Consider the following 24,130-nt stretch of genomic DNA (forward strand, 5'->3'; position numbering starts at 1 on the left):
TATTGTGATTCTTCCAGGTCATCTTGATTGCGTCTGTATTCGAGACCAGTGTATCAAAAAAGGCTATATATTCATGGACCTGACTCTGTGTGTGTGTGTGTGTGTAAAGACGCTGTAATATCTAGAACATAGGCTAATGTTACACTACTGTCCCAATAAAAACACATCCTCGGAATCATTACGTTGGGGAGAACAGATGACAATCAGACCATTTCTTCCTCTCAAAAAACTAATTTTAATTAAAACAAACAAACAAAAAAAAGTTGAATCATTAACAAGTTTATAAAACAGTGATTTAGTTACATAAATAAATCGATATCGGTGTATCAAATCTTAAATTCAACTTCATGAGCATGATGACACGGGTGATGAAGTACAATCGTTTACCTTTTATAATAAATAAACTGAACATATTTCTGTTTCTAAACAAAAACAACAGAAAAAAGAGCTACAGACATACCTCTAAGGGAGGGAACAAGAGACACTTGACGTTTTGCACCAAAAAAAAAAAAAGGGGGAAAAAAAAAACAAAAAAAAAACCGGCTTTTTAAAGCACAAGGTACAGAACCAAGAACCATTCAAGCTAAAAATTAAAGACACTAAAAAGTTGGAACCGAAGTCGGTTGGCTTTCATTTTAATGAAACAGGTTTGGTAGTTAGAACTCCAGTTTGGTTATTTTAAAGCGTTAAGACAAGGCAAGAAAGAAGGCTGTTCTTGTTGGAGGAATTCTAGAGGAACAAAAAAAAAAAAAAAAACAAACAAAAAAAAGATTAAATTAAAAAAAAAAAAAAAAAAAAAGCATTACAAATGTCAGAACAGTCAGACCTACACAGCAAATTTTTGTCCTGCACAAAGTCAAGATGTCAGCAGAATAGGCGTGTACGTTATTGTGCATAAACACGGAGCTTCTTCGTGACTTGATAGTTGTGGAAAGAAACTCTGAATGTGGTCGAGCCAATTTAAACTGCACGTGTCGGGGTGTGTGCGTAATGGAGTGTGTGGTGGTGGCTTGTAAATGACAAAGTCCGTTTCTGCATGATCTACGTTTCTAGGCGAATTTTTTCTTGAGGCACGTGGGCCTGCGATTCTTGCAGTCTTTATTCCGTATTAATGCTAAGGCTTGTTGCTCTGGCTTCGCCGCTCTATAGACAAACACTGTGCCCTGTACAGTTCTGCTGTTCGCCGGATACACAAACGTTTGTATATACATACAAAACCCGAACCCTTTCGTGGTTTTCGACATACCAGTTGGATCATGCAGTTGGATAAGTGGCTCTGCATAGGTACCAGCATCCAAGCTCACTGCCCAATTCCAGCCCCTGAAGCAAGGCGCGCTTTTTTTTTTTTTTTTTTTAAATTTTTTTTATTTTTAGTCCCTCTGATATGTTTCGTTTTAAACCAAGGTACTGCAGCTTCAAGTATTTTGCATTACATAGAATATTCTTTTATAAATTAGTTAATGTATACATTTTTTTTCAATATTCAGACATATACTATCATATATACAGTACAATAAAATGCTCTCATTCTTTCTCTTTTTTTTTTAAAACCATGTTCATTTTTCTCTTTTTTTTTTCCTTTTTTTCTTGAGAAATCCCTGAGAATGTATGTCGACAGTCGCGAAGTTTCCACAAGCGCAAGCTCAGCAGGGTTTTCAGGAGGTTCTGTGAGCGTCTGTGTATATGGGACATGCTTATGGAGGAACAGCACTGCAAAGCCACACAATGAGCCTGGTACGAGGAAAGAAAAAAAACGAAACCAACCCAAAACAAACAAAGAGAAGGAAATGAAAAAAGTAAAAATGTCCCAAACTGGTTCTTTAAGTTGTTTTTCATCGTATTGAACACTTTAGTACACTGATAACGTTTAAACGGTTTAGGAAGGGAAGGGGGTAAAGCTGGAGCCATACGAGGTACTTTTCACTTAGGATGGAGGTGCTTTGTTTGGTTTAAAGCCATATTTCTTTCTCTTTGAGGCTGTGAATGTTGACATATCTGGAGTGCTATGTGGGCTTTCGCCACTGAACAACATATACTCAGTGTAAACCAAAACGTTTCTTTTCTTTCCTCACTCGCGCTCTCTCTCTCTCTTTCTCGTGTTTGCTCTCACGTACTTCCATACAAATAAAGGGAAACACACAAAACTTTCACAATGTGACAATTTTTCCTTTTTTTTCTGCAAACTAAAGAAAGTCTATACATATAATACCGGTGTGGCTTTTAACGTTCTTTCTGTTTGTGTTCCGCTTTTTCCTTCTTGTTGTTTTCGTTTAGAAAGAGGGAGACTTGAGTCAAAAAAAAGGGAAAGGGAGACCTTCTGGTATCAACCGAACCTCTCGCGGACGAGCATCATGAGTTTCTTCTTGCCCTTGTAGATCTGTTTTAGGTTGTCGATGAACTGTGCAAACTGCACGTGGCCATCGTGCGCCATGAGGAAAGTGTCACGCGCCTTCCCCAAGAACTCGATGAACTCGCCGTAGTGGCGCGGGCTGATGTGCGTGAGTCGTGAGTGCGTTGTGTTGATATAGGCTCCGATTGTGGCGTCCAGTAACTGGCGCAAAGGCGCCTTGTCCAGCGACATCAACTTGGGTGTGGTGTTTCGGCGCCCGTGCAGAGGCGGAGTTGGCACCGTGGCGAGTGTGCAGCGCCGCAAAATGTCTGAAAGCACTGTAGCACACTTGACACTCTTCACAACTAGTGGGATGATGGCGGCCAGTTCGCTTTTACCCAGAGAGTGGCTCAAAGCGCACGCCCACAGCACGTCGTTAATGGCCGGATGCGTGTCCTGGTTATAGGCCAGGCTCAGATGAGTCATGGCCAGTGTTGCCAGCTTGTAGGCCCGTGCTGGATAGCCCCGGTGCTCCATGTAGCGCGCGATGGTGAAGAGCTGTGCGTGGGTCATGGCCGCTGGAGCCGCATCCAGAGCGATCTGGTAAGCCGTCTCAAACGCCGCGGGCTCCTTCTCACACAGAGTCAACGCTGACAACGCGCAGCTTGCTGGGTCTTTGACAGCGCACTGTAGCGCCAACGTCCGCGCGCTGCTCGCCAGCTTCTCCTGCTGCCTGGCGTCCAGACGCAGACGTGCTGCTGTGCTACTCGACAGCACTGCCGTCGCCACGATGCTCGTCGCCTCCGTCGGTGTAAACAGCGCAAACCAGCTCTGCATGATACTGTCCAGTGCGTACACACCTAAAAACACAGGACCAACAAAATCATTAAACCTGACACAAAGCTTAATGCTGTTCGTTGAGCAAAACCAAAGCATGTTTCTGAAAGTTTAAATTCACTGTTTTGTGTTTGAGATTCATTTCCAACATAAATTTAAGTATTGTGTTGATTATTCTTTAAAAAGTTGACAAGCTGATGATGATGATGATGTAAACTACACAGCGACGGAAAGACATTATCAGTCAGACTGTGTTCAAGGTTCATCCTCTACATTAAACCTGAAAGATCAAGAACTTACCAACTTCCGTGGCACAAGTGACTAACCATCGTACCATCTCTCGCCTTCGCCAGTTCAGAGTTGAGAGAGTCATTCGCATGACCTTTGAAGGAAGAGAGTGCACCGTCATGACTGAGACAACCTCGAAGAGGTAAAAACGGAGCTGCTAATAATAAATACGATAATGATGATAACTGAGTGGACGTGTACCTGAAGGCCCAGCTCCAGGGACACTTTCAGCAGCGTGATGTCAGGCAGGCTGTCCATGAGAGTGGCTATTTTAAAGGCATCCTGTGCCAGTTTAAAGATGTGCGAGGACGAGTGGATGTTCTTCTGGATGGATTCTAATACTGTTTCCAACCTTCGAGCGTCACCTACGAGCAAACGGGACGGAAAGAAAACGTTTACTTGTTAGCGACACCGAGAGGGCAAAAAAAGAGGTTAGAAAGGAATAACACAGGAGTAAAGATAACGCTTTCCAAGACAGTATCTGTTACCGCAAATACGATAAGGCAAGAGGGTAAAAGGACACGGTGGAGAGGGGAGGAAAAAAAAAAAAAGAGGCAAACAGCTCTGCCTGAAACAAATTTGAATTCGTCTCTACGATTTAAATTTCAAATTACTTCTTATTTGTATCCTGAATGCAAGCAGTGACTATGGAAAGCTTTTTTTTTTTTTTATTCCTGTCCTTTCCCTATTAAGCCACCTCCTGACACTCAGTGATTGTGTGTGTGTGTGTGTGTGTGTGTGTGTGTGTGTATGTGAGAGTCAGCACCAGCATCACACACTTCTTGAATACAGGCATGGAGATTCCCCTGCTTTCAGTGTTTACCTAAATATGAACCATCTCAAATTCCCATTTGTTGTGAGATGGAAATACGAAGGTCTAGAATTCGGTTTAGACAACAAAAAAAAAAATGCAGTGTTGGGATTTGTACTAAGAATACTGTCAACCTGTACATGATTGACAGCCGAGCTGGGCGGAGTCTAACCTTTGGCTGCAGTGAGCATGGTAGAGGCCAGCTCACACTGTTGGGACTCGATGTGGCTGATGGTGAACCATCGTGCGTAGCGGTTGGGCACGACGGACACTATGTTGTGAGGCCGGGACATGTCTCCGGAAGGAGCGACGGCTTCCATTACCGGTAACCTGGAAGAAGAAGAAGAAGAAAAAAAAAACAAGCAATAAAGACTGTGCTCATTTTATCTGTCATACAGAACCATATAAGAAGTTACATCCTCACACAGGACACCAGAAACAATAAGAGTATCCAAGTGAACAAGGTCAGCAGCTTCATAACACTAGACTGAAGTCAACAGGAAGTGTGAAGGCTTTCATTCAGTGTTGAGTAATGAAGAAATCAAATGCGAGTACACTCGTGGTGCATTTTTCCAGTGGATTAAAATCCATGAACGCACACATCACATTGGTTTACGCTCGCCCTGCAAGATGGCATCCTGGGCTTTGGGTTATACTTAGATACGGTGTGGGCTTGCTGTAGAGAACGCTGGAGAACTTGGCATCACTCTTGATGATTGTTCAAGTGAAAAACAGCCAAAGACACATGAATGTATCCACGTAACCTGAATAAGCAGGAAGATGTGTTCGTGCATTTGCCTACAATAAGGTTAGTTGATATATATATATAAAAAAAAAAAGAGCAACGTTACATACGTTTTTATAAAATGATAGCAGGTGTGAGCTCAGTTGTATCAGGGTCAGAAATGTCTTACGTATCCTACTTGTGTGTCTCTTGGTCATGGCTGGAAACTTGACTCTGTAAACTGTCTTGAGCAAAAGGCTGAACATTTCACCTACTCCACAAGAGCAGTGCAGACCCCTCAGCTCTAAAAGACCACGGAAAAGGACAGAGCTAAAGTTGGAGAAGGAGAAAAAAAAAAAAAAGCCCTTAGCCTGGAGGTGGCTTAGGGCACGGCCTTCACACAAAGAGCCAGGCTCTTTAAGGAGCCGCTGCAGGGAGGCCAGTCATTTGGATCTCCGTCCTTTATCAAATATCGCTATGAGGGCAATAGTAAATTGCTCTTGACGCACAGCCAATCGGTTACGCTGCCCTGCTTTACTGCCATGGCTTAAGAGGCTGCATGGCTCACTTTCAAGTACGAACCGAGAGAATGTTTTTCAGATGACTTGCAAGAAAACAAGAAACAAACCCTAAAACGTTTACCCAATTGTACCATTGCATAGAGCGTCAGTAAACTAGCCGTTACAGGCATTCAGGCACGCTGGGCCGCTCCATATAAAAAACCTACTTCTGAATCTAAAAAAGGGTGAAGCTTTAAATATACTGACACAACAGCCTGAGAGGTTACTGTATGAATATATAACGAAGACCATGCGCACTGTGCTATAAATAATGAGACGAACTGCACGTCACCCAGAAAGGCACATACGTGTAAAACCGTGTATTAAAGCATGGCGTTAATTTCATACGTGTCTGTAAAGGGGAACATGGGATACGGAGATCAGGAAGCTGTTATTTGGATGGCAGATTCTTTTTATAGAGCGAGTCAATACTGAGCCTCGGGCTGCTGCTGCTGCACCTAAATTTAGGTGGAGCTCACTTTGATTCAATTTGACTGCAAAGCTGCAGTAAATACAATCTAATCTCAGTGCAACACAATATTGTCCTGGTTTGGGATTTAAGCTTGGAACAGAAATCGAACTGATTATGTAGATGCTGTAATTCGAAAAGAAAGTGTTTGGCTTTCCCATAAAATAAACAAATAAATAAACAAACCAAAAATCACCAGTGTCCTGGTTTTGGTTATCTTTATATTCTAAGCGCTTTGCCCCCCAAAACGAGTGCTGCTTAATATAGACCACAACAGCAGGCTGAAACGACTCATTTGGAGTCTGCAGCAGCCGCAGCGGCCAAGTACGAGAGCGTCGTTACAGGCAGGGCTTCAGACGAACATAGTAATACTCTTATCTTAGGGCGTTTAAAACCTGCACCTAAATGACTCACATCTAGACTCTGCAGTTTGAAACACGAGCTTAGGTGAGTGAAATAAAAGCGAAATATAGGCGCTAGATCATTTTTTGGCTTCCACCTACAGAAATCAATCATTATAGAAGCGCACTGCATGAAACTAAGCTACTCATGCTGTTCTGGCCTTTGAAATCTTCGATCACGTGAACGTGTGTGCGCTCCAGAGCGCAGTGGTCAGCGGGGTCCGGGTTATTTTATTATTATTTTTTTTTTAAATTAATAAAGAAATGATTGTTACAGTGGTGGAAATGCAGTGCACTGCTGTGAAGCGTATTGTATTTCTGACTGAAGTATTAGTTATTATCCTGTTTGGCTGGTCACTTGAAGTGAATGGGTTTAAATATCACGTTTTACACTCACGTGTGCTTTAGCACTTCGGCTAAGGTCGGAGTCTGACTTGTGAACTATCTGCTGAACTCTACAGGTGTGTATTTGAATTTTGCCATAGTGTTAAGTCCGTGTGCCTCATTATTGAAAAGTCGACACAGTGCATGTGCTACATATACCCTCATACACACACTTTCCACAGGAGGGGAGTTTAGGAGGCCACTTTCCTGTCCAAAATTAGACTCGCTACTTTACTTATTATTCCCACTTTTTTTTTTTTCCCCCCTGAAACTCATTTTCAGCAGCAATGAATTATTTAGCACGTTTTCAAGCAAAATGGCACCATTCTGATTAAACAGTGTGCCAGATAATCTCATACCACACACACACACACACAGGTGATGGGGTAAGGGGAGGGCTAAGTGACAGACAGAGAGGGGGCTGGGATGGGAAGCCATGCTGTTTTCTCTTGGTGCTGCAGACGCAACATCTTTCAGAGGAAGGAAAGGGAATGCTTGGTGTGTGTGTGTGTGTGTGTGTATATACACTTACCGCATTGCTCTCAGTGCAATTTTGTATGCCAATTCGGCATCGTGAGGTAGGAGGGAGGTGAACAGATACTTGGCAAATGTGTGCATTGGAACACTCTCTCTGCAGATGATTTCTCCCAAACCACTGTAGGGCCCACCTGTAGGAAGAAATTCATATATACACACACTTGAGCATCTAAAAACACACACACACACGGTCTACTTTTTTTGCACATTACTTTGGTGTAGCAGCTGCCGTCTGAACAGACTCTGCAGGACATTTGATTATACAGATGTAAAACAAACACACAAATGAAAGGAGAGAGAGAGATTAATAGTCTGTAATACACATCATCTACAATCAAAGTAACCAAAGAAATGAACACTTTTACTTCTGGAAAGAAAAAAAAAACAAAACAGAGCTTTTATTACTTGCTTATTCTGGTACGGCAGGTTGCCACTTTTCTTCCCCCTAATTTTTTTTCCACAATTTAGTCGCCCGTAAACTGAAGGTATGGATTTAGGACTGATAAAAAAACGACTGGTTCACTGATCGGACGGAATAATTTAGGGATATATTTCTAATACATCCATTAAAAAAAAAACAAACAAAAAAAAACACACAGTTCTTCCTCTGGTGCGAGGTCAGAGACAAATCTCAAAGGACAAAGGAAGAGTGCCTTCGTCAACTCCAGAGCGTACGTGTGGCATAGTTACTGCTTTCATTCGTTAAGCTGCAGTAAATGCTTTATCTGGGTCAAGGTTAAGGCAATTTCTGTTACAGCTTGATATTTGACCAGTAGAAACAATTGCGAATGATGATAACGTCAGGAGAAAGCTGGACTGGGTTTGTGAGCATGGGGAGGATTTTGGGGAATGGGCAGGAATTTGGTTACGCTACCTTGTAACCTGCATCCCACTCACTCAACACACACACACACACACACACACTTAAGTAAAAGTACATAGCTTAATTGCTCAGTAGCTCAGTGTCACAGCTTAATTTCAAGAAACGGAAAAAAAAAAGTCATCCGTTTGTTACAGGAGGAAATGTTTTCCAGTTGCAGCTGTAACTCGGGCCGAGATGCTGTGACTTAACACAGCATCAGTGCTAATCTGCTTAGGGTTGATTTGTTCAGGCCTCTTTTCTTTTCTTCTCATTGCCAAACCAGATGAAAGTGTGAGCCCACTTTCAAGTAGGTAAATGTCTTCCCCCCCTCCCCTCCACACTGCCCTACAAGATCCACTGCCATGCCAGAAGCCATATGCGAGGGCTTTGTTTCTCCGGTCATTAGATTATTTAGATTACTTTCTACTGAGAGGCCCTCGACCGCAGGCCACATCACACACAAACACACGCACGTATATATTCACGCACGATGGGCCATGGTAACAATGTACTCAAGCCCCTGATACACACAACAGTTTATGGGAAACACAAACACTACAGCAATCACACAGCCAAGCTGAGACAGAGACACACAAACGCTCAAGTAAAAATACAAACACAAACAGTGTGAGCTACACCAGAGACACACAGACACAGCTGAGAATGTTGAGTGTATTAGAGCGAGACTCTGGTAATAGGTTCTCTCCATTCATGCATGCTTTTCCTGTTTGCACTGCCCATGTGACGGCTGCTGGCACGGGCCAGGTGGAGGGAGGGAGGGAGAGTAAACGAAAAAAGGGAGGCAAGGAATGAGAAAGGGATGCAGCGCGGCCTGTTTATCAGCTTCCTTCCCTTTTTCATAAAGAGGTAGTGGCACTCGGAGCGAGGCTGACTGCAGTGGCCATTTTGCATTCTTTCCACATTCACCACTGGTGCAGCAAACGGCCCTGACACCGCACTCCCTTCAACGGCTCAGAGATCGAGCGCACGAGTTCACATTCAGCTGAATAGAGAGTAGGAGGGGGGAAAAAAAAGTGAAAAGTGGCAGGCAGTACGTTTCCACGTTCCTGGAATTAATTGCCGATATGGTTTAACCTTGCCGGAAACTTGAAAGGTATTTTGCATGATGAAGGAGGCTGGGGAGCTTTTGCTGAAACGGCCCCTGAGGCCCTGCAGGATTCCATTTTGTTTTTTGCAAAACAAAGCGCTTTGTAAATCATCGTGCCTTGATATCGGAACGCGGCCAAAAAATGTTTGCTATGCTAATAAAACAAAATTACACAAATTAGATCATGTTAATTCCTCCCCCACCAGCTTCCACAGCCACATCCCCTGCCTTCTCTGTTGGGTGGCACAGTTAAACAAAAACAACAACAAACTCGGCACTCACTCTCGAGCAGGAGCACGGCTTGCTTGCGGAAGATCTTGACCAGCGTGTCATCCAGCTCCACCTCCTGCAGCTTGGCGATGAGGTGCTCCTCGTTGCGGCACACTTTCTCCTGGGCGTACAGGCCTTCGGGCATGATCCTCTGCTGCCCGAGGCCCATGAGAGCCGTCTCCACAGCCAGCGCCAGGTAGGACTCTCCCTCCTCCAGGAAGCGACGTGCCGTGGGGAACATATGCACATCGCCGTGCTTACTGGAGCTCGTCGTGCCTGCTGGTGGAGATGACATGGCTTTTAACAACGCTATAATTTGGAGATTCCTTGAAAATAAGATTGCTACATATAGTGTACGCTTTCCATAGTGACGGCGCTCTGTAACGTTTGCTGAGGGGCTTTTTATGGCAAAGCTATATTTACACACGGGTTTAAAATGAAATTTGGGGAGCATTTAATGTTTGGTTTAAAAGAACGAAAGAACCTACTGTGCTGACATAGTAGTGGAAGAAACTGAAAAATAGGGTTTAAATGTGAAAACCTGACAATTTTCTATGCATTTTCAGTAAACTTGCTAACTCTAATTCACCAAAAGTCTAAAAAAAAAAAATTGAGCATTAAGATATTCTATCATTTAAAGTCGTCTTCTCTCTCGGTGTAAACTTTAGCAATTAACAGTCCTTCTTCAGGCATTCTTTAAAGTGGCCGAGTATTCTGACACCAGTTCACCTCGGCACTGAGAGCTGCCTCGCAGGAGTTGGTGCCTGGCCTTGGTGCATCGTAATGAGGCACCGGAGAGGACCGAGCTTTCTCTAATGAAGCAGCTGTCTTTGCCAGGACACTGGCAAGCCATGCTCAATTACCCCTCTGAGCGAAGGAAAGAGTTTTGCTGGACTTGCAAAAAAAGAAACTGAACAGAGCCAGATAACAAAAAAAAAAAAAAAAAAGGCTTAAATGCAGGTAAGGATGTTCTAAAGCCCAGTGCCTCACACTCCACTGCTCTGTGGCTACATTGCCACACACTTCGCTGCATCACGTACGTCCTCTCAGAACGATTTAAATCCACCCTTTTAATTGGCTGTGAAAGGGCCGGGCTCCGTGGAGACACTACTGCTCCAGTGTGTCAATGCCTGGCGAAGGAAAGGAGAGCTTCAGGCTGGCACTGAAATTAGGCCTGGATCACCCGAGAGTCCTCTGCTGTGAGCAGCTTCACAGTATAAGGGAGCAAATCCCACTTAAACACCCATAAATTCACCAAAAATATCTAACCTGCATCCCACGGCTGTTTCCCAGTCTGCATCACGTAACCATTATCTTTATTATAAGAAGTTCTCTCGGACTCGGCGTCGGAGATTATTCATTAGCACTGATGCTAGCTCATTTGGGGATAATTGTGAGCAGGATCATAATGTTTTAATGATGCCTCTTTGGATTGGGGGTGCCTGACCCCAGGAGGGTTTAACGTGCTAATCACGCAGAAGGGCACACAACCAGACGCTGAGGCATCATGCACACACCTCTGCTTACCTCCCTCCTCCCTCCTCTTTCCCATACTGCTAATAAACCAGGGATCCACTTCAAAGCAACGTGGAGAGGACATTAAGCAGCTAATGCCTTGGGCAGGACTGCTAGCCAGCGAGTGGGTGGAGATGATGCTGGGGTTCAGTAGTTAGAACTGCCTGTTCTAGTCTGAGAGAAAGTTATAAAAGAAAAAAAAGACAGCGCAGTGGACGAGTTTGCCACTAAAACCATGATTTAGGGATCCTTCAGAGGCTGGAGCCAGTACAACATGGCTGCTGCCTGAGATGACGGGAGCATTCGTACCCATTGGACGGTGCCAATCGACAACTTTGAGGCCCCTGAAGGCGGCAATAAGGCGTAATTACGGTGCTGGTGATCGTGATCCAGCCATCTCGCCAATCAAAGCTCATGAATAAGAGATGGGGAACAAAAAACATTAAAATTAAAAAGCATTAAAAATGCAAGGGGAAAGAATGCAGTCGCTGACATGTGCACCAGGATTAAAAGAGCCTCTTCTCAGTTTGGCTCGGTTACACAAAGCGGTGCACGAGCGAGCGCTGAACCGCAACACATGAGGGTTAATTGGAGACGGGTGGATCGCTGCAGAGGTACGGTACTCTACTAGCAATCTAGGAAGTAACGTAGATAAATGTATTTTTAAATATATATACACACACACACAGTCGTGTGAAAAATTAGGACGCCCCATAAAAGCCTGTGTGTTTTATTTTTCAATAAACGTTTGAGCATTAAAATGGACCTTCATTTTAATGGAGATAATGGAAGATTCAATTAATATAACAAAAAAAAAAAAAGGTCTTTGTTAAATGATCTGTAAACTGTAATTAAAAAAAATAATCCACTATCTTGTGAGGAAAAAGTAAATACACCGTATATTTATTTGTATTTAAAATAGCTTATATTACCTACAGGTGCATCACATCAGGTGCAAACTGTTAGAACATTTTGAAGGAGGTTTTTCTTATTTAAACCTCAGATATTCAGTTTGGTTTGCTCCTAATTGTTGAAGTAAGAGGTATCACAACGGTGTGATCCAAAGAGCTCTCTGAGGCCTTCAGAAAGAAGATTTGTGATGCTTAACAGACTGCAGGATGCTTAAAGAAGTCTCCAAAAACCCTAAAATATCATCACTGGACCTACAGCAAGCAGTTGGTGTCTACAATCAAAAAGAGACTGCACAAGTGAAGTTTGCAAAAGAACAAAAAAGACAAATGCCAAGACATCAGGAATAACGTGCTTCGGACAGATGAGTCTAACGTTGAATTATTTGGAGAACAGAACAGGGGTCATGTTTGGTCTAGCCCTGAAACATGGAGGTGGAAGTGTTATGGTTTGGAGATGCTTTACTGCAGCAGGACCTGGTTAGATCATCATCATAGAATCCGCTATGAATTCTACATTGTATCAGAAGGTGCGTCAGGAACACGAGAGCGTCTGTCAAAAAATTTAAACTGGAGTGAACTGGGCCTTGAAACATGACAATGACTCAGTACATATCAGTAAATCCACCAATGACTCGCTGAACAGCACAAAACTCCTGAGAATTCTGGAATGGCCAAGTCAAAGCCTAGATCTAAGTCCTATTGAGAGCCTGTGTGGCGATTTGAAACGATCTGTGCATGCAAGAAACCCCCCAAACATCATACAGCTGAAAGAATTGTACATTGAGGAGTGAGGGGAAACTTTCTTCCAGCTGATGTCAGAAACTGGAAGATGGCTACAAGAAACGTCTCATTGAGGTTATTTCAGCCAAAAGGGGAAACACTAGCTATTAGGACACAGGGTTCAGGAACTTTTTCCTCAGTTGAAATACACATTTTTATTGATTTCTTTTGTTTAATAAGTGAAAAAAAAGATTGTTGTTTACATGCAATAACATCGCTTTCATCTACAGGTACAAATTAAAACAAGATCAAAAATTGACATGTTGACATTTCTTAATAAAGAACTGAATAATTAATGCAGTGTCCTAATTTTTTCACGTCTTTGTGTGTATATGCGTGCATGTATGTGTACACGCATCATAAAGAAGAGTATCATTAGATTTTTATGGGTGTTTATTACTGCTGTTCATAGCACTGTGACTACATTACAGTGAACTGGCACCAGGCTGGGGGACTTCTAAGGAAGGTGTTTGGAGGCAGGTGTGTGTGTGTGTGTGTGAGTGAGAGAGAGAGGACACGTCATCTTCAGGTGCTGTAGTGAGACGCTGTATCAGCTGTTTATGATTGTGTTTCTCGTGTGTGTTTGTACCTGAGAAGTCTGCTGAGCTCTCGTCGACGCCACGAGCAGACTCCATCAACGTGCTGAACAGCGTGCCGATGGGGTCCAGCGGGTGACCCACCCAGCCCTCCAGATTTGTAATGGAGGTCATCCCTTTATAGAGCGTTTCTAGAGATGGAGAGATTGACGAGCGTTACTGTACTGCCCTTTAAAGACCATGAGAGTGTGTGTGTGTGTGAATGTATGCCCTATAGTAATTGTATGGAAATCTAACTATAAATGGATTGTTTATGAAATGAAACATTGTTCTATCCTGTGGATTTAAACACTATGGTATGGACACACACACACACACACCGTGATGTCTAGTCATTTTAACTGTAGCTAAAATACTTTCTGATCACGTTTCGTACGCATGTTGTAACTTCAGCTCATCATGCCAAGCGCCCCTTCGGCAGGCGACAGACAGATTTCCGCACGTCTGGCATGCCTGGCTTTGGCGCAGACGAACCACCCGACGTTTCAGCACGGCTTCTCTTTTGTTTTGCGAAAGGACAAATGGCGGACACCTGAGAGCCGCGAATGCCTCCGATCCTGCAGCTCTTGTGCAAATCACTGCGATGGCACTTTACATTCTGGCCAGCGAGCCGCCTCATTTGAATGTGAACAGCGCTCGTGCGCTAGTCCCACAACAGGTAGTCATTTGCATTTAAATGCAATTGACCCCAATAACAGTGGGCATAAGTGGACATTGTAGCTTTAGGGGGGAAGAAGAAAGAAAAAAAAAACTGCCCAAAAAAAGGATAAAAACCATCCTAGAAATGGACACGCCTTCCCACAAACACACACACAACATCAAAAGGAATGACTGATTACATCAGGCTGAGACGGAGAGACATTTTTCACCACAAAGCCGTCTTCAATTTGTTCCGGTGTCACAATGTGATACCTTTACAGGACGCTTGCTTGCTTGATGGATGCTGCATGTCGCTTCTCAGCAGTGATTGTACATGATCCGAATATTCAACTACAAAAACCGGCATTAAGAGAACAGTACACTCAAAATGCAAATACAGCTAACGACGCATGACCTCATTTGCATCATGCTAACCGGCACCAGCTCTCACTCTCGCTCGCTCGCTCACACTCTCTCTAGAAAAAAGTTTTCCTTTTACGTTGCACTTCACTGTGAGGAACCCGGCGCCGGCCTGAGCAGCACCAGCATGTGGAGCAGCACCAGCATGTGGAGCAGCTCACCGTTTTTGTGCTTCCTAAAAAACTCCAGCTGCTTCTGCTGCTGTCTGCGCAGGGTGTTGACGATGGCGATGGCCAGACGCAGAGCCTCTCGTGGGTAGCCGTGCGATCTCAGGGCATCTACCCGGGCACAGGCTGTGGGCACGTGCTCTGGGTGGGGGGAAAAAAATAAAAATAAACAAACAATAAATAAACGTATCAGGAGAACAACCAGCATCCTGTATGAAGTGGTTCCATTCTTAAAACAGCAGGCTCATTTTTGTTAACAGGAACTAACTTCTCTGACTAGCTGACTAACTAATCCTGCTTGAAGTACCGGTATTTTTCTGTTGTTTTAAACTAGAGTGTGAAAAACAATTTCTAAGACCTGCCTGTCGTTAATGAACGGTAATGATGACATTTACAAGGCGAGGACAGACATGGCAGCGGAAATTGAGTCATCTGTGTCAGTGTGGAGCGAGAACTCCTGTACATATTACCCAATCCTCCCACCACCTCCCCCCTCTCTTTAGCCTGGTTTGTTCTACCGGAGTTCAGTAAGGCTCTATGGCGAGAGCGTTAAAGGGCGGGGTTTTTATTGTTTTAGTTTAAATCCTGCGAGCATATCTTGGGAGGGGGAAGAAATACTTTTCCATACGACAGAAAAACAGAAGCGAGTCAGCACAGATGTCTTTTATCCCCGAGCTGTGGAGCTGCTTACCGTGCCAGAGGGGCCAGCCGCGCGAGTCGAACAGGGAGTTCTCAGTGCTGTCGTGGTAGCAGTAGTTGGTGTAGAGGTCATCACTGATGATGTGCTGCAGGTGGCTGTCCTGCCAGTGGAGGTCACAGGCCTCGATGGCTCTGGTGAACACCGTCCGGTGAGGCCGAGTGCTCGAATCTGAAGAGGAGAGAGAGACGAGTAAGTGGAAAGGTCATGGCAGTGTTAATCTCAGTGCTCAAGGAGGCAATGGTCTGCAGTCCTAAGCTCAGTTTTGTATTTTTTTCCCGCCCCTTTTATGGCAGGTGTAGACAAAACAATCCTGTCCGCTGCAACGCAGGTGGAGCAAACAGAAGGCTTTTTATTCTAAACTATATGCAGAAATGAAAAACAAAACCATTTAGCTAGCTAGCGAACCTACTTAATGTAACACAATACATTACATCAACAGCCTGTGAGCTTCCCCATTTATTCTCCTGGTGTATGTTTTCACCCAATAAATGCTGGTTATCATTTTTCCCTTTACAGGACGAGACTGCGAATCTTTTTTTAGTTCTCGCTTTGCCGTTTGTAAAGGTTATCTACAGCACGCATTTCATGTGATATCACATTACCTTACTCTAAAGCCAAATGCAAGGGAAAAAAAGGGGAAAAGAAAGAGGGAGATAGAGGAGAGTTACAAGAGATGATGGATAGAGGCACAAAATAGCTTTAAACACAATAATAATTATGGTCCTGTAATAGCGTTCCTCCATATTCACGCTGCAGGCACAGCTCAGAAAACTCTGAACAAAGCAAAGCTCTGCCTTGCAGATATCATTGCTCACAATTATTAGAGAGCGGAAATGAATATTTATAACAAAAGACTCCTTAAAGACATTTTAGCCCTTACAAAAGCACAAAACTTTCATTAGAGGCTCTTCGTTTAATTCTGCCTTGGGTTAAGAAATGCAAAGTGAATGCATAAAAAAAAATGCATGGAGGAGAAGGGAAAGAAGGACGAGGAGGAGGAAGAGGAGGAATTACGCTGTTCAATTAGACCCAGAATGCCCAATAAATTGGAGGCAGAGTTCTGGAGTGATTATAGGCCGATTTTTGTCTCCACACACTCCTGAACACGTTCCCCACACACACACCTTGGTTGGCGTGGGCACCTTGAGGCAGAGCGTTGGTCAGATTGGGCAGCTCGTTGCCATGGTTACCATCCTCCCAGGGGCAAACGTCCACACCGTTCCACTTCTTGAGCTGCCGGAGCCACGAGGCCTTCTGCTCAGACTTACAGTGAGGATTCAGCACGATGCACATCCACAATGCACCTAGAGAGAGAGAGAGAGAGAGAGAGAGAGAGAGATGGTTAGAGCATAAACAAACCAGAGAGAGAGAGAGTGAGAGAGAGAGAGAGAGAGAGAGAGAGAGAGAGAGGGTTAGAGCATAAACAAACCAGAGAGAGAGAGAGAGAGAGGGTTAGAGCATAAACAAACCAGAGAGAGAGAGAGTGAGAGAGAGAGAGAGAGAGAGAGAGAGAGAGGGTTAGAGCATAAACAAACCAGAGAGAGTGAGAGAGAGAGAGTGTGTGTGTGTGTGTGTGTGAGAGAGAGAGAGAGAGAGAGAGAGAGAGAGCGCACACAGGACAGAGAAAGAGATGGATGGCAGAGGAAAGGGGACAAAAAGAGAAAAAGAGGAAAAGGAGAGGCATGATTGAGAAAGCAGGGGGAAGGAAGGGATAGTCAGCAGATATTTCCCTATAATGCCTTCTCTTTTCTACTTTCTTTCCAAAAACATGAACCTAATGAGTACACACACACACACACACACACACACACACACACACACACACACACACACACACACACACACACACACACACTCACACAATGTCCCTTCAGAGCTTGAATGGATTATAAGGGGTCGGAGATGACGTCTGCTACACGGCCAGATGAAATTTTATTCACTTGATCCTCAAATTCCTTCAGACACAAACACAGAACTAGGTCATGTGACCGCTCGAATGACAAAGTCCAGCTTTAACCATCTCACAGAAGCCTTGGTGCTAAAGCCAACGTCCCGAGTCGGCCGCCGTTCTCGTTCCCTTCCTCTGTTAAACATGCTAATCTGTTCTGTGCTCATTAGCACTCCTGCTGTAATTGTCTTGTGTGTGTATTCTCTAAAGGATCCCCAGGTCTGACACGCTGCGCTGGATTCTTTTTAGGGGTCAATTAGAGATGACGGCCATAAAAATCTATAATGGATATTTGGCATACGGCTGAGGAGCTGGAGGGTCGTGCAGAGCGAGATGGAAGGTATAAATGTAGATGACTAACAGGAAGTGTGTGCATGTTTTTACAGACAGTGCAAACATCTTTAACCTAATACAGGAAAAAAACAGAAAGGAAAAAACCCAAAAGTAATAAAATAGGGGGGAAAAATAATTAAAATCCAAACGTAAAAAGAAAAAAAAAAATACAATACATAATTTAAAAAATATGTAAATATAGAAACTTATTTTATAATATAAGATAGAAATAAATAAAAACAAAAATAAGGACTTAATGATTTATTTTAATCAGAAATGTATACATTTTTCTTCATCTGCGCATTTGTTGTGATGTCACAAGCAGTAAACAGTGCGCCCCTAACTAACTAACTAACTAACTAACTAACTAACTAACAGAAAAGGTGACACGATTCTTTGTCAGTGTGATCAGACAAAATCTCGATCTGTTTTTGAAGCCTGACCGATGAAAAGGTTTGTTCACACAATAGTGGACTCTTCCCTAAAGGCAGATGGCAGACGGATCCACATCCAGATCCACTCTCAGACTCCACTGTTATCCCCCAGAAATTCTCGGGTGGTGGGCAACTCGCTAAGAGGTTCTACATCCCACCAATACCAACAAACTAAAAATGACAGAAAGTGTTCCTAGTGAGCGCTGGATCGATAGTCTCTCTCTCTCTCTCAGGGTTCAGACCTGCTCGCGTCCCCCAGGCTGGCCGTCTCAGGCGTCGGTAGGAGCCGTACGTCATGCGGCCGCTGCATTAGGCCGTGATGGATGGATCCCAGCGAGAGGCTCATGCAATACAGATCATGTAGGAAGGTTTAATCACTCCCAGAGCGTGCCACAATAACACACAGAGGATACCTGCAGCGGCCAGAGCGCACGGGGAGACGAGCCGAGAAGAAATACGATGTCAGAGGAACAATTAGAAGGAGGACAGACAAAGGGGTTAGAGAGAGACAGAGACAGAGAGAGAGTAGAGGTAAAAAAAAAAAAAAAAAAAAAAGTGTGAGGGAGGAATGAACTGAGGAAATATAGAAGAGATGGTGTGAAGGGAAGGAGGGGGAGGGGGAGAGGAGAAGAAGAAAGCTGGTGCGCCTTTTGTTTGGGCATCGAGGACAACAGAAGGAAGAGAGAAAGTGCAATCGGGACACGCCATCGCAGCTCCTACGCTGGAATAAACCATTTCCAAGACAGAAGGGTGATGGACAAAAAAAAAAGGACTTACAAGTGAGAGAACCTATATACGTTATTTAAATTAGGTTCAGCACTAAACACACACAGTGCAGCAGTTCAGGTGTCTTCTACAGAACAGGCTTCTATTTAACTGAATATACATCGTACCTCTGATGTGGGTCTGACGTCTGCACGTCATTTTGGCTTTTATTTTGAGACCTTGTTCATGTTTTAGAGGAAAATGACCGCAGCACTGCTAGAACACACACTTCAGATGTCTTTAGTTAATTAGTTATTAGTTGTTGAAATCATGCAGTTCCCTCTGACTGGCACGGGTTGGATATACTGTTAGAAACAAATAGAGTCTTGTCGTTTATTTCTTTTTGTTAAAATGATATTTAACCATCATCATTTCCTCTGACGTCCTGATAACGGTTTGCAAAGAAATCTGTGGTGGTGTTTTTTTGTTTATTTTAAAGCATTCCAACATTGCTACAAATATTATCTGTGATTTATTTATTCAAAATAAATAATAAGTAACTATTAAAAGATAACAAAAAAAATTGCGTAATCATGGGGTTGATGTCGTGGGTTGAAGTCAAGTCACTGTGTGTATTGTTTCATGGCAGTTGTGTAACAGCTGTGTAAATCTTTGTAAATCCTGATGTATTTGCTTTGGGTAAATTGCTTGAATACTTTTATAATGATTGATTTTTAGACAGTTGTTTTTAAACACAGCATTGACCTATAATATTTTAGAAAACTGCAGATACGCCGCTGCAGATACGCCGCTCCGCCTTTTCCTGCGTCTGTGTCAGACGTGACAAAATATAAACAGTATTAACAATATAGTTCTGTGCACCTTATCACAGTGTACCGTCGCTCCCTGTCTAAACCTTTCATAATGTGAGGATTGGAGCGAGTTGCATATGGAACGGCGAGGCGAGGCGAGGCGAGACAAGGCGAGGGACAGCAGGACACCACGGCAGCTGTAATTCATTATGATGGAGATCAAGATAAGCCTGTGTGTTGGGGGAAATATAACGATGAGAATATTAAACAAGGTGCTGTATCGTAATCTGGCTCCTTCCGCGCTTTTACCTTCATGCCGTCTCGCTCGGCAGAGTTTCCGGCCGCGAGGCTGGGTTAATGTAAAGGATTAGAGCTTGCTGCTGTAATTATGTCAGCAGAGACAAGTCGTGGCCTAATTCCTCACCCCCCTCTCTGTGTCTTGTATCTCCTTGCGCTCTACTGGAACGCCGATGCCATCTAGATGAAAAGGCTTCTGTTTCACAGCAGCACAGATTAATTAAAACAATATTGAGCGTCGCTGAATATATTCACACGTGAATTCGAGCGCTCGCTTCCTTCCTCCTCCCTTGAGCTGCTGCTGCTTCTTTCACGGGCCTAATCTGAGCCTTCGCTGCCCGTCTCCATCAACCTGCAGAGTCTCTCAGCCCTTATCACTACCCTGTACACACACACACACACACACACACATCGTCCTTCACCAAACCCACCCACGCAGGCCTGTCTGAGGCAAATGTGCTTTTGTTCTCTTGACAAAAGAGGGAAACCAGAGGGAAACATGGCGGTATAAATCTGCACAGTAATCGCTCCCTTATTTCCATCGCTACTTCTTTTCTATCCTAGAAACCACCCCACTCTCCCCTCTCCACCACCCCCCCACGCCACCGCAGCTCCAACCTGACCGCCGGTGTCACATTAAGTGTCCGGAATTTAATGAAACAGTCTTAGCATTATCGCTCCTGTCAGAAGGCTGGAGATGGCGGAGGGGGAGCAGCCTTCATAACGAAGGCCTCTCCAATTACGGAGCTGACAGGACAAGCGATTCATCAGAGAGTGGGAAGACACAGGAGAGGGGAAAGACAAAGGTGGATCGGACACGGCCTTCTACTCCTTCCTGCTCTTTAATGAGACAGGGGCCTCTCCGTTGCAAGACTTGCCCTGAGACAAAATGGCTGCCGAAGAGAGGGAAAGGAGACGAAAAGGATGGAGGCTGCATATCTGTTATATGATAAAGATCATTTTTAATGACTCGATCTCACAAACAATGAAATCCTGGATAATGATGTCATATTGTGAAAGCTCGGAGAAAGGGCAGGTGTTACTTTTCAGGTGCACACACACACACCTTTAAAATCCTCAACCGACCACTAAAATTCTATACTGCAGTATGGACAACATAAAGGAAAGACAACAGACTCCCTTTTAGTCGTGCACTTAAAAAAACAAAACAAAACAAAAAAAAAACAAAAAAAAACACATTTGACAAGAACCCTCTCTACCCATGCCGACTCCTGATTTTTCTCTCCTTGTGCCCAGGAACCCAGACTCTCTGTAATGTGCCTGCTGGCGAAACATGACGCTGCTTACAGCATTGGCAGGCGTGATGCTGTGGCAAGCCAGTCCCAATTTAAGTGATTACAAATCCATTCAATTTGAGCCACTTTCATTCCTGCGCTGCTTTTAACCCTTGTTGACGGTGATGTAGATGATGCAGATGATGAACGCGCTGAACTGTAAAGATGGAGTCTGGCCTGCTCCAGGATCCAGAGCCTACATTACTGTATTGCATGCACAAAGCCCTGGGGTGGCCTTAAGTGGAAAAAGAATATGCAATATTGATCAGGAGCAAATGCTGCAAATGTGTAGGGCGGCAACGGAAGCGGCTTTGAGATGACGCTACGCTGTTAGCGAACGTTAAAACTAAAACCAAAGGCGCAAAGTGCTTCTGAAATATTCGAAATAAAACCATCTAACCTGAGTTACACAAGCAACATCCAATGGCTACAAGCAGGCTGAGGTCATCACTACCCCTTCATGTTGACTGACTAAGCTATAGGTGCACAAATAATTAAGTCGAACATTTGACTCACCGAGTTCGTCCCAGAGCTGGCGGTATTTGTCTGTCATGGTGGTGCCCTGCTGCCTCCACAGCGCCAGCCTCGGGTCGGCCATAAACTGCTCAGTGATCAGCGTCAGCATACGAGCCCCATTTGAATCACGCATTTTCAGCATCTCTCTCACCTGTGGACATCACACACACACACACACTTTTTTTTCTAGATTCCTTAAAAAAAAAAAAAAAAAAAAAAAAAATCTAATTCATTCCAGGAGGCATCGTTTATTGTCTAGCAAGTATTCAGAACGCTGTGCACCCTCAGTTCAGGTTAAGGAGTGGCGTGTTTACACGCGTGTCTGTGTTTGCCACACTCTCATATGTGGTGGGTGTGTTTTCGTTCCAGCGGCTTAGCAAGCACACGAGATGTCGAAAAGACAAATCGGCACCATCAAAGGAACTGAAACAGCCGTGAAAAACAGCAGGATGTAACACACAGAGGAGGAAGACTCGGTGCATCAAGTGCACTTCATATATAACCGTATCACAAGACGGCACTAGACTAGTTTTATACAAAACAACTAGATGGTTACGGGTTTAATAATAGCTGAGAATGTTTCAAAAGAATTTTTAAAAATGATGTCGTGCTTATTATTGTTATATGTGTACAAGGCGAGTGGGGGACCAAACTGTCCTACCTTTGAGAAGAGGAGGTTGAGCTGCTTGCCAGAGCCGTGGTATCCCCCTTGGGACAGGAAAAGTTTGACCTGTTCCCGAACCTGTTCCTCGTCAAGATGCCAGCAGTTCTCATCGTCCACGCTGGCTCCTGCTGTGGGGTCCGGGGCTCCTAACACGTGAACAAACGTGACCGTGCCGCTTAGCAAAACGAATGCTAGGTAAACAAGGCTTAAAGAAACAGAGTGCCGCAGGGATGACATTATTTAGGCTATCCCAGAGGTTAGCATCAAGACAAAAAGAGCACGATTTTCTAAATTTTATTTTGGATTACTGTAGAAAATAAATCAACAAGCCTAGACTCAAATGCCCCTTTTCCACCGAGGCAGTTTGAGTGCTGGTTCAGACCCAGAGCCTAATTTAGAACCAGTTCTGTTTCGACCGCCAAAGCACCGGCTCTGAACCAGGAAAAGTGGTTCTTAAGTAGCACCAAAACGTTGCTGGTCTAGACTTAAGAACCGCTTGTGTTAGGGGCTGTGGGCGGGGCTACTGTTAGCACATTTGATTACCTTAAGTATACTAATGTTTAATACACTTTTACTTTACCGCGATATAATACATTATCAGCACACATGATAGTAAGTAGCTACATGCTAAGGCTAACTTTTTTCCTGTGTTCATGATAAAATAATGTTATGTACTTTCTCGATTACAACCTCCGTTTATACAGATTACATGGAGCTGCATGTACACGTTGGATTCGCCGCGTTTGGGTGTTAATGTAGGTTCACAAAGCCATGAGCATTAACAGTAAAGCAACATCCGCCATTGTTGATGTGTTTGTGTTTGCCGCTGCTGCGCTAAAGTTGCTGGGACACGTGACACGTATACAGTGACGTCACACTCGGTGCTGTGATGGCTCTCTAGCCGGTGGAAAGGCAAACCGGTTCTTAGAAGGTTTGCCAGTGGAACCAACTTTGAACCAGCACTAGCTCTGAACCAGCACCCGGTTCTTTTTGGTGGAAAAGTTTGCTAAGACTCTAGACGAACACCACCACGGTCGCATGACATCAACGTCACCACCGCTAAGCTATCGACAACTCTTTATTTAAAAGAAGTTCCCAGTCACTGTGCTGTTTGTAGATGAACCTGAATGAATGAATAGTTGCAGTTGTATAATAGGAACAGTTTGCACGGGAGTGTGTATAGACAACAAAGACTGTAGTAGAGGAGTCCTTCCTATTTGACGTGTTGTTGTTTAATGTCCCTGCCAACCCCTGTAGTCAAATTTAGCCAGTTTTTTCAAGACACTTAAAGGTGGGGTCTCCATTGTTTGAGAAATGCTTCAGAAAACTGAGTCGGGACGACAAACTATACAAAAATCGACCGCATTTTTTCCTTCTCGATAGGTGAGTAACGTTGCTTTTGTTTTGTTGCACAAAACTAATATATGCCGTCCTTTGCATGATTATGCTTGTGTGTCATTTTTCCTTGTTTGTTTATCTGCAATTGTTTTGTTCTTCCCTTCAGCTATGATAGACACATTTCTTTCCAGTAGTTGCCTGGGTTACGTATGTATGTGTGGGCGGAGCTATCACTACAGGGGTGGGGCCCATTTGGGTTAGGGACGTGTTTGTTTTGGTGATTTCAAATGTCAACATTGGCTTTCAAACATTGGAGACCCTGCCTTTAATAGCTTAAAATAAATAAATAAAAACACGCACAAGTGGGTTAATATTGATGTACTGTATGTCATGGGGGGAAAAAAAGTAAAAATATCCTGAGCTTATGTTAACAACAGACCTTATTGCAGGCATTTAACTAAAAACCCATCCAAAACAGCC

The 24,130-nt window shown here is 43.9% G+C and overlaps 1 protein-coding gene across 3 annotated transcripts in view; it reads right to left on the reverse strand.

The window, feature by feature from the left end:
* Positions 1-211: 211 nt before the first annotated feature.
* zswim6 (zinc finger, SWIM-type containing 6) overlaps positions 212-24,130 on the reverse strand; it is a 56,911-nt gene continuing 32,992 nt past the window's right edge. For 2 of the 3 annotated variants that reach the window (XM_060895726.1, XM_060895728.1), the window contains exons 3-14: positions 22,310-22,458; positions 21,649-21,799; positions 16,433-16,612; positions 15,300-15,476; positions 14,603-14,749; positions 13,376-13,513; positions 9,593-9,859; positions 7,336-7,471; positions 4,438-4,595; positions 3,656-3,819; positions 3,467-3,548; positions 212-3,189 (exon numbers count right to left, since the gene is read on the reverse strand). In XM_060895726.1, coding sequence (XP_060751709.1) covers positions 2,324-3,189; positions 3,467-3,548; positions 3,656-3,819; positions 4,438-4,595; positions 7,336-7,471; positions 9,593-9,859; positions 13,376-13,513; positions 14,603-14,749; positions 15,300-15,476; positions 16,433-16,612; positions 21,649-21,799; positions 22,310-22,458 — 2,615 coding nt within the window. In that variant the 3' untranslated portion in view covers positions 212-2,323. The remainder of the gene's footprint in view (positions 3,190-3,466; positions 3,549-3,655; positions 3,820-4,437; positions 4,596-7,335; positions 7,472-9,592; positions 9,860-13,375; positions 13,514-14,602; positions 14,750-15,299; positions 15,477-16,432; positions 16,613-21,648; positions 21,800-22,309; positions 22,459-24,130) is intronic. The other variant, XM_060895727.1, reaches the window with a different exon arrangement.

The sequence above is a fragment of the Tachysurus vachellii genome, chromosome 20 (genome assembly GCF_030014155.1).
Source record: "Tachysurus vachellii isolate PV-2020 chromosome 20, HZAU_Pvac_v1, whole genome shotgun sequence".
Taxonomy (NCBI): domain Eukaryota; kingdom Metazoa; phylum Chordata; class Actinopteri; order Siluriformes; family Bagridae; genus Tachysurus; species Tachysurus vachellii.